Here is a 12,406-nt window from a genome sequence, read left to right as displayed (position 1 = left end):
GGGCTCTTCATCGCCATGATCGCCTCCGGATTGATGTGTGAGTAGTTCACCCCTGTACTATGGGTCCATAGCAGTAGCTAGATGGTTGTCTTCTCCTCATTGTGCTACATGTTAGATCTTGTGAGCTGCCTATTATGATCAAGATCATCTATTTGTAATGCTACATGTTGTGTTTGTTGGGATCCGATGAATATGGAATACTATGTCAAGTTGATTATCAATCTATCATATATGTTATTTATGTTCTTGCATGCTCTCCGTTGCTAGTAGAGGGTCTGGCCAAGTTGATACTTGTAACTCCAAGAGGGAGTATTTATGCTCGATAGTGGGTTCATGCCTCCATTGAATGCAGGACGATGTGAGAAAGTTCTAAGGTTGTGGATGTGCTGTTGCCACTAGGGATAAAATATCGATGCTTTGTCTAAGGATATTTGTGTTGATTACATTACGCACCATACTTAATGCAATTGTCTATTGTTTGCAACTTAATACTGGAAGGGGTTCGGATGATAACCTGAAAGTGGACTTTTTAGGCATAGATGCATGCTGGATAGCGGTCTATGTACTTTGTCGTAATGCCCTGATTAAATCTCATAGTACTTATCGTGATATATGTATGTGCATTGTTATGCCTTCTTTATTTGTCAATTGCCCAACTGTAATTTGTTCACCCAACATGCTATTTATCTTATGGGAGAGACACCACTAGTGAACTGTGGACCCCGGTCCATTCTTTACATCTGAAATACAATCTACTGCAATACTTATTCTTTACTGTTCTTCGCAAACAAACACCATCTTCCACACTATACGGTTAATCATTTGTTTTCAGCAAGCCGGTGAGATTGACAACCTCACTGTTACGTTGGGGCAAAGTACTTTGATTGTGTTATGCAGGTTCCACGTTGGCGCCGGAATCCCTGGTGTTGCGCCGCACTACACTCTGTCACCAACAACCTTCACGTGTTTCTTGACTCCTACTGGTTCGATAACCTTGGTTTCTTACTGAGGGAAAACTTGCTACTGTACGCATCACACCTTCCTCTTGGGGTTCCCAACGGACGTGTGTTAACTGCACGCATCACTCGTCGTGAGGCGGAACGGCCGACCCGGCCCAAAGTCCAACTACGAGCTTTTTAACTGCAACAACTTAAATATACGCTATTGGAGCTGGAATTACCGCGGCTCCTGGCACCAGACTTGCCCTCCAATGGATCCTCGTTAAGGGATTTAGATTGTACTCATTCCAATTACCAGACACTAATGCGCCCCCGGTATTGTTATTTATTGTCACTACCTCCCCGCGGTATTGTTATTTATTGTCACTACCTTCCCGTGTCAGGATTGGGTAATTTGCGCGCCTGCTGCCTTCCTTGAATGTGGTAGCCGTTTCTCAGGCTCTCTCTTATCTATAGTCTTCTTTTCCATAAAGGGGTATGAACTCCTAGCCTTTGCATCAATTGATGCACACAACCTGATTTATTACGAACTTTGTGAATGTCAGTTTATGTTCACTGAACAATGTGAAGTATATTTTGGCTCTTTCCTACCATTTTGAATAAAGTTTTGGCTGAATGCAACACATCTATGAAACATCACTGATGCACAACATAATACAACAATGGTCAAATATAGGGGCATAAGTTGCTCTGTTAGACCAATAATAACTCCTAACAAACCACACCAGTCATTTGACTTGCCACTTTCAATATCAACAAACAAAAACAATAAGCACAAGACATCCAACTTTCATCATCCTTCTTGCAAATCTTTATGTAGAAGAGCACCAACTGTTGACATCTCTCCAGTTAGGTGAAGGCTGAAACATTGTACAAACTTCTTCCATGAAGAATGGCCACTCACTCACCCACTCACTACTTTCACCACCTCTCTACATTCACATCTCACTTTATAGGCACAGGAAATTTACACCCAAAGACAGTCACCCTATCAAGAACATATACTTGTCGACCCCATGGCTAAGTAAAAACGAAGCGCAAAAGGAGATCTTAGCTGCAATGTTAGCTGTGTAGGTCCGCAAACCGTGTCAGTTCATGTGAAGCCGAAAAAAGAAGAGCCTGTTTCACATCACTTTCTGAGGTTTATGCGTGATAAGAAGCTGGGGTCTGGGTCTAGCCCTCGTCATCGTTTCATCGCTGTGGCGGATCATTTCAGACAGTTTCCAGGGCTTCTGCCACTTCCACTTGAACTGCAGTAGCCACTGGTGGTGGCTCCTTTTCCATCGCCAAAGCTTTCCTGATTGCCCTGATATTGAAACCTTCTTGCCGACAGGTAACTGTGCAATTGGAACCATCTGCATTGAAGATCATCGATTAAAAAATGTATAAGAGCCAGTCAAAGACGAAAATAGAAAATATATATCAGGTTGAGATATAAAACCTTAAGTTGCTGTTTGTTGAATGCCGGTGCCCCTTTGCTGGGGCTATTTACAATTCCAGCTGAGTACTTCAGCTGCTTCTGCGCAGGAACTGCAACCGGGGATAATGGTGTGTTGGAGTCATCGGCAGAGTGCTTCGCAGACCCATTTCCGCTTCCCTATAAGATGTATATTTTTTTCATTATTATTAATGTTATACGTCAAATGTCCATGGTAAAAATCGGTGCCATGTTTACTGTATTGTAACAATGTTTTTTTTTCCAACTATTAACTCTATATGGTCTGTGACTCTAATGTAGGAAGTTTGGACATTCAACAACAGATTTCTTTGAAAACATGCTTCATAAGAAATATATAATTGTGTAATATTGAAGAATATTTCGTGATGGTTCTGACAGTATCAATTTTGTTGTTCTCGATGTTGAAAATTCTTGGTCAAACCTAAAAATGTTGGACTGCCATAGAAATAGATTCTAAAACTTTTCATATTTGGAACAAGAGGGACAAGAGGGAGTAGATGTTGCAAGATGGCAGAAATCGCACCGGAGGTGTAGTAGCCATGGGGGTTGTCTGCTCTTTCTGTTTGCTCTGCTTCTCAAGTTCCCTCCTACGTGATTCGCTATGTCGAAGAATGCCAACGAGCTCCGTCATTTGTTCCTTCATTTCCTTGATCTCAATTTCTTTTTCCCTTACTACAGATCTGGTTCAACAGCAAAGAGAAGCATCACTCTTTGTTTCAATATCAAATATATTAAATGAAGGTGGCTTTGAAAGAGTCACACTTTCAGAAGGAAAAAATGATCTTGCATGGTATCTCAAAAAATCTGAGTATCTGCTTCGTTCACATCTGACATATTGTAACACTTTAAAAATAAAAGAAAACCCACTCTTTTAAGTTTTGTTTACTATCAGCTATCGCTTAAAAATGAAGGGTGATCTTAGTTTCAGATTCTACAAAAAAAACAATTTGAGCAGTATGGATGATGATATGATATATCCTTTCGACAGAAGATGATGCATTAGTGAGAAACCATGAAGATGTCATAATAACCTTGCATCTGCAGCAACACTAAAGATGTACTGTAGCAAACTCTTTGCCTCTCCCATTGACCGCAACTGATTCCAACGACCACGCCCGGAGAATGAACGCTCTCTTTCTTCAGCTTCTGAGAGTTGAGATGCCATTGCAACAAGAGTATTTGAAGAGATTGTGACCATGCTCTCAAGTGCTGCTATCCTAGATTGTCGTGCATTTGGTGACAAGGTATTTGCCCTGCAAAACAAGTTGCAGTCAAGACATGCATGAACATTTTGAAGACCTGAATATAACATGGAAATTAAATATGTTCACTCATGTTACAAGAAACGGGATGACAGATTTGTATATAGTGTAGCAGTAAGAATTCATGTATATGACGTAGCTAATGTGATAATAAATGGAATAAATATGTGATGAAAAGATACCTTAAGTACATCGAAAACAAGGGGACAACAATTACCTAGAGTTTCCGTTCTTCCCTCTTGGCGGACTAGCTGCACCAGACATGACATCTTCTTTCTTCAAAATGGCAAGCTCCTCACCAAGGGCCGCACGCCTTCAAAAACATATTATTTTGAGGTCATGAATTATACAGAAAAATGTAAACAATATCTGCAAAAAACAATTGTGAAAAAAATAACTACACGCAACACATACAATTGAGACTGCTTTTCATATTCATTTCGGACTTCGTGGACATGAACCATGACTTCTAACTCCTGATCTAGCCATTTTTGCAACGATTTCTCACTCATCTGTGTTGAAAAAGAAATATGTTGAGGAATATGGTCGGAATAAATATCAGAGTTTATTGGCAAGTATGGATAGATCTTACATGAGAGCCAGGAGAAGTACCATTCATGCCAGCTATAGTTGGAGGAATAAGAAAAAATTGAAATGTTGTTAGATTCGAAGTATTGATGCAAATAATATTGTCATCATGCAGAGAGGCTGAGAGATATACCTGAATTATCACGCCCTGAAGATTTTCGAGCTTCAAGTATCTCTTTCAGCCTTTTGGTAGCCATGGCGGCTTCTTCAGTCTTCCTTTGGAGAACCTATACATCGAAAAAGTGCGCCATATAGGTATTCAATTTATATTATAGGAGCAATATTATAGATACAAGGGGCATTGGCTTGTTCTGTTCTTAATCATATTTGTTGGTTTTGACAGTAGTCAGTCTTGATGGGACAAAACTATGAAGATTAGATTATTCACTTTTGTCACTTCACACTTTTGTTTCCTTCAACACCGATTAAGGATGACACCTTTGTCTCTTCAACACTGTAATTCAGTATAGCACTATGTTCAAGACATGACTACTCGGTAAGAACCAGCTTCCCTCAGCACGACACAACAGTTCTTAAATCGAATTTTTTTTTCTCTTCGCTTGTTTTTTCAAAATATTGCAGTACTCCATTTTCTCTTTCAGTGCAATTTTAGATGATGAACTTACCAATTTTTGTCTTTGGGTAAGTGCTTGAAGTTTGTGACGTTCATATTCATTTCTCCGCCCCTCCTTCCGCAACTGCATTGAAGGAAACAGACAATTAAGACTCTCAAATGATATCTGGGATACTAAACTCCATCTATGAAAATATTACAACAGAAGCATTGCATAAACACTACGAATACCAAATGTAGAATCCAACAAAAGCTTATTCCAATTTTTAACATAATATAAAATTAGAAGTGAATCATTTCTGAAACATAGTTTTATATGTTTGGGTGTCACTACAAATGACGGTGGTACTAAGTACCAATGAATCATTCGTACCTGTAGAAGTTCCTTCTCACGCGAAGCCTTCCATTGCCGGAACTGTTCTGCTTCTTGTTTGATTTTGTGCTGTAGTTGAACCTGACATCATAAAAGGTTGTCTTAATATGCAGCAGATATTATTAATAAATACTCGCAAATGTGCACAAATGATGCAGTTATCATAGACAAGTTGACAAAGTGAAGGTAACCTTCTGAGACTTTATAAAATGGATTTCTTCTTGAAGTTTCTTAGCAGCTTCGTCACTCTTCTGCTTTTCTTTCAGAAGTTGAACTTGGCTCTCCTGCTTTTTCTTGAGTTCTAGAATCTGCAGGGACAGTATTTTATTACTAACATGTACTAAACTGTGAAAATTATTAGAACACATAATTAAGAAGCTTTATGTACCTGTGCTTCAAATGCTTTAAGTTTCTGCAGTTGGGCATCTCGCACCTTATGTGTCTGTCCATCTGCATTTAGACTTTCAACTTCAGCCAACAATCTGTCCCTCTCTTTCTGAAATTGTTCAAAAGTTTCTTGTAAGATTAGTATGCTTTGTAGTAATATGTAACTCTTGTTGACTAAGTATGCTAGTGTGAAGATGTTATGACAAACCTGTACAGCACTTTTCTCTTCTTCGAGCTCCATAAGTTTCTTTCCGAAGTGTTGCTTAAGTGCCACAGTATCATGTCCATACCCTTTCATCTCAGACTGCGAATTATTTGGGAAAAGTTGTGGTAAGGTTCTTGTCAAGGATAATCAGAATACAAGAGTAAGAAGATAACCCATACCTCCTTTTTCTCCAGTTGTTTATTTAATTCATTTAACTCTTTGCCCAAGCTATCCTGCAGCATCGTGTGTTCCCATTCTTTGGCTACTTCTTCATCAATATCTTTAGGGTTGCCTTCTGCAGGTACAGGAAGTTAGTGGCATACAGTAATAGTAAGACAACAGAGATAAATTACAGGTTTAGTCATGGTTTAAAGTGCAAACAAATAACTACGAGATGCTAAGAGATTACCTCTTACTGTGTCAGTCATAAGGACATCAAATGGTTCCGTACTCTGCAAGCTTCGTTTGAGTCCTTCACCTTTGATATAGCCACTTCCAGTTTTCTGAAACAGAGCAAAATCAGTAAAAAAATGTATACAGTAGAGCTATCATTTTCAAGTGCAGAGTTATGGAAAATAAGTAATAGAAAATGTGTTATGTCATTGTATCCCTTTTTTCCTTTGCGAGAATGGACATGCAACTGAAAGGAGCAGTGGAAATGCATTGTTTTCAAATGTAGAATATCCAAAACCATGCTTAAGAATTCATTGACATACGTGCAGCTCAGGTTCACATGGATCGGAGTGAACATGATTGCGAAGGCCATATAGTTCCCTGCAAAGGTCTTCATTCGTGTGTTCAAGCCATGAGATCCTTTCCCTGAGACCCTGCAAATTGATCTCTTGTTGCTTAGTGTGAGTGACTACGTCCACAGTATATTTTGCCGATGACATTGCAAATAACTTATAGAACATTTACCTGAACATCATCTGATCCAACTCCTCCACGAGCTAAAACTAGCTCTGCTTGCAAGTACTCAAGCTGCTGGCGCATTCTTTTCATCTCATCAGCAATCGGATTCCTGTTGACCTGGAAATCATTTAAGTAAATAAAAAAGTGTTATAACCTTCCTGGAAAAAAATACAAATTTAGTAGAAAAAAAGATAGACAACTGATATATTTCTAGGGAAACTAAAGATAATAAACTCACAATTGGCTTATTGTGAATATTACGTGCCCGGTTAGCATATTTCAGTGTGTTCAGTGTTTCTTCAGCATTAATATCTGCTGGACTAATACAAGCTGCAGCACAAAATATAGATATGCGTCAGTTGATGTAAATATAGAACTGTACATATTGTATGAGAGTGGTACCCAGCAAAATGAATTACCTATCATTACAGTCTTGCTGTTTCCACCAAGTGAATCCTGTTATAAATAAACCGAAATAGATCAGAAGTAATTAGTATTACCACAACCGATACCTAATACAGAAAGTATCTGATGTTGAAGCAGCAGTTGAATTGAACATAACTATGAAATCAATAACATTGTAAGACCATTTTTGTTCAGTTGTGTGAGAAGAATATAACCTGGAGAAGGCGAGTGAGTTTGCTGTCCCGGTAAGGGACATGTGCGCCTTCTTTCCTCTTTTTCTCATCTCCAAGAGCACTTATGACGTTGCCAAGGGCAAGAAGTCCTCTATTGATATGAACACCTAATGACATGAGGCATAAATCGCCTTTAGTTTTCGGCCGAGATGACATTGCATCAAGTGTTTCATCGGAAACAAAAGAAGAAAAAAAATGCCAAATACCTTCCTTGAACCGAAGGCCATCAGAACCAGTTCTCTTGGCCCGTTCTGACCCCGCAAGATCCACTAAATGGAGTTTGGCACAGAGATAATCATCATTCATCTCTTCTATAGGCATTCCATCTGATGCCATGATGGGATCTGATTTGCGCATCTGCTCCAATGTGATTGTGAAGATGGCATGGGAACGACTATTACATGCCGAAAGCAAAAGCATAAAGTTCATTAAGTTGTAGAATTTTGAGGAAGGGGGGGTATCATAGAGCCAGTATGATTGAATGTGCCCTAACAAATTAGTTAACAAAAAACATTGACTTTTCTTAAGAGCGGATGACAACATATTGCTGACTGAACAAAAGATCCTAGAGTGATATAAGTAGGGATGTAACAGTGTAATTCATAACAAGAAACTGTATCCAGCACTGATAGCATGTTTCCAATCTTAATGATGCTGCTTCCTTTTCTCGTCAAATAAATTACGAGTGATGATGAATGATGATTACGTTACTGTTGCTAACCTTGATTGGTTGTTCATGTTGGTACTCCCAGTGGCACGGCTCAGAGAACCTTGTTCAAGGCATGTAGTCATTTCCTTTTGGGTGGTGACATGCACTTCGGTCGACCCCGTTAGCGTTATCACCCCATTTGATCCCTCTCGGATCTGCACTGGAGGTTTGCCTGGCACAGACAGTTTGCCGACGTGTCCATTGCCGTTCTCAACTTTGCCAGCAGCAACAGTTGCAGGATCAAGCAAATCCCTGACCTCTTCTTTCAAGATCTATCCAAAAGAGTAGTATAGCATAACTAAATTTTCTAGAGGACTGTTAAATGATACGGGCAGTTCAGATGAGATTGTCATGTACCTCGATGAATGAAACTCGTAGCTGGAACTCTACTTGATTCTTTAGCTTCTCAATCTTGTCGAAGAGCGCAGCCATGGCTCGCGGGATGATCCCGACATGCGACCCCTCCTTGCACGATGTCCCCATGGTGTATGTCTTCCCTGAGCCAGTCTATTGAAATGAAAAAAATAAAAAAAAGTTTAGACTTGGAAAAATGATCAGCATTTTGTGGGCTGTAAAAGAAAGAAAAAATGAACAACATTTGGGGTTTAGTTTGTGGGAGCAAGAAAGCAAGGCAGCCTGCCCCATTATGGCAGAAACAGCTGGAAGGAAAAGGGATAGTTGTTCCAGCATGAGCACATGATGTGCTGCTGGCTTTTTTCGCTCGCATTGCAGCTCCCTCCCCCACCCCAACGTGGTGGTCCAGATGCTCTAACATATGTATGAATGAATGGCACATGGGAGAGCGAAATGAAATGAATGAATGATTGACCTGGCCGTATGCGAGCACGGTGGCGTTGTAGCCCTGGAAGAGCCCCTCCACCAGCGGCGCCACGCACTCGTCGAACATGGCCGTCGACGGCGTGCCGGAGCTGCCGTAGACATGGTCGAAGGTGAAGGAGTGGCTGCCGATCTGGACCTGCAGTTTTTCAGCAACAATAAAAGCACATCTCTCGTCAGTTCTGTTACAGCTACTATTATAAAGTGGGGAGAAAAGAAAGTTGCTACTTTTCATCTCATCATCTTAACTCCGAAAATGCTTCAACCATAAAAAGAAAGAAAATGATCACACATATCAAGAACCCAAGAAAGACCAAGAAGGGTGTGCCAGTGACAGCTGGAGAAGAAGAGCATTTGGAAATAAAAATAGAGAAAAGTGAGTTAAGCCAGATCTCAGTCAGTGTTAGCTCAGGCTGGAACCCAATCCTACCTTCAAGTCTGTAAATCTTCCTCAAAGAAGAAATGGGAAAGAGCTCGAATTGGGGGAGCTGAAAAGGACCGGATCAGCAAAACAAAGCTGGACTGATAATTGCGTGGTGATGCTGACAGGATTCCTGCCCAAATAAAGAAGAGCACGAACACCTACAGGATTGGACGCAACTCCGCACCAGAATTGTGGAGAATTATGGCACTGCCGACAGTCGAAATTTTGCGACGAGAGAGAAACACCCACATTTAATGGTCAAAAAGGGAAGAGAAAAAGGGGTAACTACGCATCTCTATCATGGTCATGGGGGAGCTAAAACAGGGACGCAAAGCAAGCAACCTTAGATTCTCCTCCTTGAATTTCACAAGCTTTTGCTGGACAGAATCTCGATGTCCAAGATTGGTGAAAGAAGAAGTGGATCGGTCTTGGCTGTTCTTGATGCAACGGAGATAACACAGAGTGTCGTGTGTCGAAGAGAGGAGTCTTTTTCTTTTAGTTCTTGACGAAATCTAGTGTTGCAATCCTAAAAGATGGCCAGAAAATTTCCATGCAGTCTCTGAATTTTATAAAAATGGAAATAAATATGCGTTGCTCTTTCTTTTTTTAAGACAAGGAAAACAGGATAATTCATCATATCAGCAGAATTGGATAGAGAAAAAGGAGACTGATTGCGCGAAAATCATCCACATAATTGACCGGACGAGTCAATCTAGTATCTGAACTGAGACATAGTACTGCTTGTGAAGAAACCAAAAGGAACAAAGAAAGACGGAGAAAAAAAACAAAATAAAGCCAAAACACAAACATTCCAGCCGACCGACAGACCAAAACAAAAGAGAAAGGCTCAATCGAGCGAAGGAACAAGAAGAACTAGGCAAGCAAGTACATACCTGCGGCTTGCCTGGCACGACGGCGACGCAGTCCTTACATCCCTGGAGCTTCTCGTCGCCGATGAGCGGCCGGGCATGGACCGCCACCTTGACGCTGCAATCCTCGCCGTGCTCCATTGTCATCTCGGCTGCCTCCGATCATACAACAAACCCTCCGAGCGGGACGCGAGCACCAACCAAGAAAGAAAGAAAGAAAGAAAGGAAAGGAAATGTGTCCGGTAGGGTGTGTGTTTCTTGCAACAAGGCAATAAGATAGACGAGGACAGAGAGAGAGAGGGAGGGAGGGAGAGGAGAAGTGAAGCAAGGATTAAAGGAAAGAGAAGTAAGGATGGTGACTGGTGAGTAACAGCAGCGGCCACTACTACTACTACTGCCGAGCACCGATCAATCCTCCTGCCGCACCATCATGGTTTCTTGGGTTGTACTGCAATCTCTCTCTCTTGTTTCTTGGAGCTGGGGATTCAGATGGAGATGGATTTCAGGTGGAAAAGCTGGAGGAACTTGACCCACACTCCTGCGCTGCAACCACTTCCACCACCGCCGGCCACGCTACTCCTCCTCCCCGGTCGATCCAACCGCCGCGCGCAGCCTCGACCGATCGCTACAAATGCTGCTCGAGCTCCGAGGAATCCAGCTCTCGGGCCAAGAATCTCGGGACTTGGATCTTCCTTGGTGGTGGCGTTCTCGGGAGGGACGATGGAGAATGGGAGAGGCGTCTGGGGCTGGTGGTGGGTGGAAATGGAGGACGGGCGATCGATGCTGTGTAGGTGGGAGTGTGTGTGCCTCTCTTTAACTAATTAATCTTGGACAAAGCTACATAGCGGCGCCGCATATTTCAGGTTTCGTGCGGCGGTTGATAAGCAGTGTACGGTTGCATGTGCCAGCTCGTACAAAAGTCAAACGTCTCCACGACCCATCTAATCACGTCTCTACCTCACATCCTCGAAACGCCAGGCGTATCTTTCTCCTCCTGCTATTGCATGCACTCGCAGAGTTGCTGAACAAAAATATGAGAAGTAGTAATCCATATACCTTCTACATGTACAGTCCATATGGATGTGAAGAAGACTTTTTCTCCCCGTACAATTACCAGATAAATTATCCATAATTTCCAGATTACTAAGCAAAATTAGTTAGACCTAGATGGAGGGTTCAGTTCTTACTAATTTCCATATTATTAGTTCCTGGTTGCCTGATTAATTAGGCATGGTAGCCAAGTTATTTTTTGTAATTGTCATAGCATTAATTAGGGGTGATAGTTGCCAGATTACTAATTACCAGGTTAATTAAACTTAACTACTAGGTTAATTAAGTCCAATTGTCAGGCTCAAACCACGCCGTGGAGCTCCTCCGGCATCACCTCGCTGAACCCGTCATCCCCAGCCCTGCTCACGCCCACTCCCGCCGCTAACTGCTTCGTTGTCGCGCAGCAAGGTCTAAGACTCCTCGTGGCCGTGCCTCGATCTGCTCCTCGGCAGGGGCCTTCCCACTATGTGCTCGGAGGGGACGGCGGCCGCTGCCCATGCTTGATGGCGGAGCAGCGGCAGCGACGGCCGCCTCCCCAGCATCTACGTAATCGACGGCGGCCTTCCCCGCTGCTCCGTGCTCGACTGCAACACCGCGGCGGCAACGGTGGCGCCAAGGCGGCTACTCCGTGCTTGATGGCCGCGTCGCCGGCCTACCCCCGCTGCTCCATGCTCAGCGCCGCGGCGGCCTCCCCGGCTACTCCGTGCTGGGCGGCGGCGGCCTCCCCGTCTACTCCGTGCTCGCGTGATGGCAGCCTCTCCTCTCTTCTCTCTAGGCGCTGCTTTCCGTCGTGGTTTCTTGTGTGGTCGTGGTGAGAGGATAAGGTGCAAGTGGGCCTAACTCAGGCAGTGGACGTGGCCGTTGGACGAGATGTAATCGTGATTATAGGGGCAGCGATGCGTTTCCTGACCCGCCGCACGAGAGTGCGACCAATGCGGCGCTGACATGTAGATTTTCCCATTAATCTTTTCTTTCTTGCTCTGCTTTTCTGGTGATGAGGAAGGAAGCAAGCGAGTGAGTGAGAGGACAGAGGAGAGTGCGTGCTCTGCTTCCGTCTGTGAAAATTCGCTGTGATTGTTACCACTGTGTCTATCTGTCTGTCTGTCCCTGCAACAAGGACACCCCATCTCCTTGGTTGTTAGCCAGCCACCGCACTCCAC

General features: G+C 42.7%; 1 protein-coding gene across 2 annotated transcripts; it reads right to left on the bottom strand.

Moving 5' to 3' along the window:
- Positions 1–1,632: 1,632 nt before the first annotated feature.
- On the bottom strand, positions 1,633–11,017 carry LOC127300290 (kinesin-like protein KIN-4A). Of its 2 annotated transcripts, none has more exons than XM_051330383.2 (25): positions 10,221–11,017; positions 8,896–9,042; positions 8,424–8,573; positions 8,079–8,338; positions 7,564–7,751; positions 7,340–7,464; positions 7,139–7,175; positions 6,958–7,049; positions 6,726–6,836; positions 6,524–6,634; positions 6,217–6,310; positions 5,987–6,102; positions 5,811–5,906; positions 5,604–5,711; positions 5,407–5,523; positions 5,216–5,296; positions 4,895–4,966; positions 4,402–4,495; positions 4,273–4,304; positions 4,095–4,192; positions 3,898–3,993; positions 3,450–3,671; positions 2,942–3,098; positions 2,401–2,556; positions 1,633–2,314 (listed from the first exon to the last, which is right to left on the bottom strand). In XM_051330383.2, exons 1-25 carry the CDS (start codon positions 10,341–10,343, stop codon positions 2,084–2,086), a joined length of 3,114 nt encoding a protein of 1,037 aa, XP_051186343.1. In that variant the 5' UTR covers positions 10,344–11,017; the 3' UTR covers positions 1,633–2,083. The 2 variants fall into 2 exon arrangements, with proteins under 2 accessions (XP_051186343.1, XP_051186344.1); XM_051330384.2 differs by having other exon boundaries at positions 5,987–6,099.
- Between the last annotated feature and the right edge of the window lie 1,389 nt (positions 11,018–12,406).

This window comes from Lolium perenne, chromosome 5 (genome assembly GCF_019359855.2).
Source record: "Lolium perenne isolate Kyuss_39 chromosome 5, Kyuss_2.0, whole genome shotgun sequence".
NCBI lineage: Eukaryota > Viridiplantae > Streptophyta > Magnoliopsida > Poales > Poaceae > Lolium > Lolium perenne.
The sequence above is the reverse complement of the archived record's forward strand: the minus strand, read 5'-3'. Positions and strand labels throughout refer to the sequence as shown.

What these genes read in the sequence shown, in the direction of transcription:
- LOC127300290 (XM_051330383.2), bottom strand. Translation starts at nt 10,343, where the DNA reads ATGACAATGGAGCACGGCGAGGATTGCAGCGTCAAGGTGGCGGTCCAT. An exon ending in CATGTGAACCTGAGCTGCAC is followed by an intron (nt 6,311 to 6,523) that starts GTATGTCAATGA and finishes GCTCTGTTTCAG; the next exon opens with AAAACTGGAAGTGGCTATAT. An exon ending in TTCAGGGCGTGATAATTCAG is followed by an intron (nt 4,305 to 4,401) that starts GTATATCTCTCA and finishes CTCCAACTATAG; the next exon opens with CTGGCATGAATGGTACTTCT.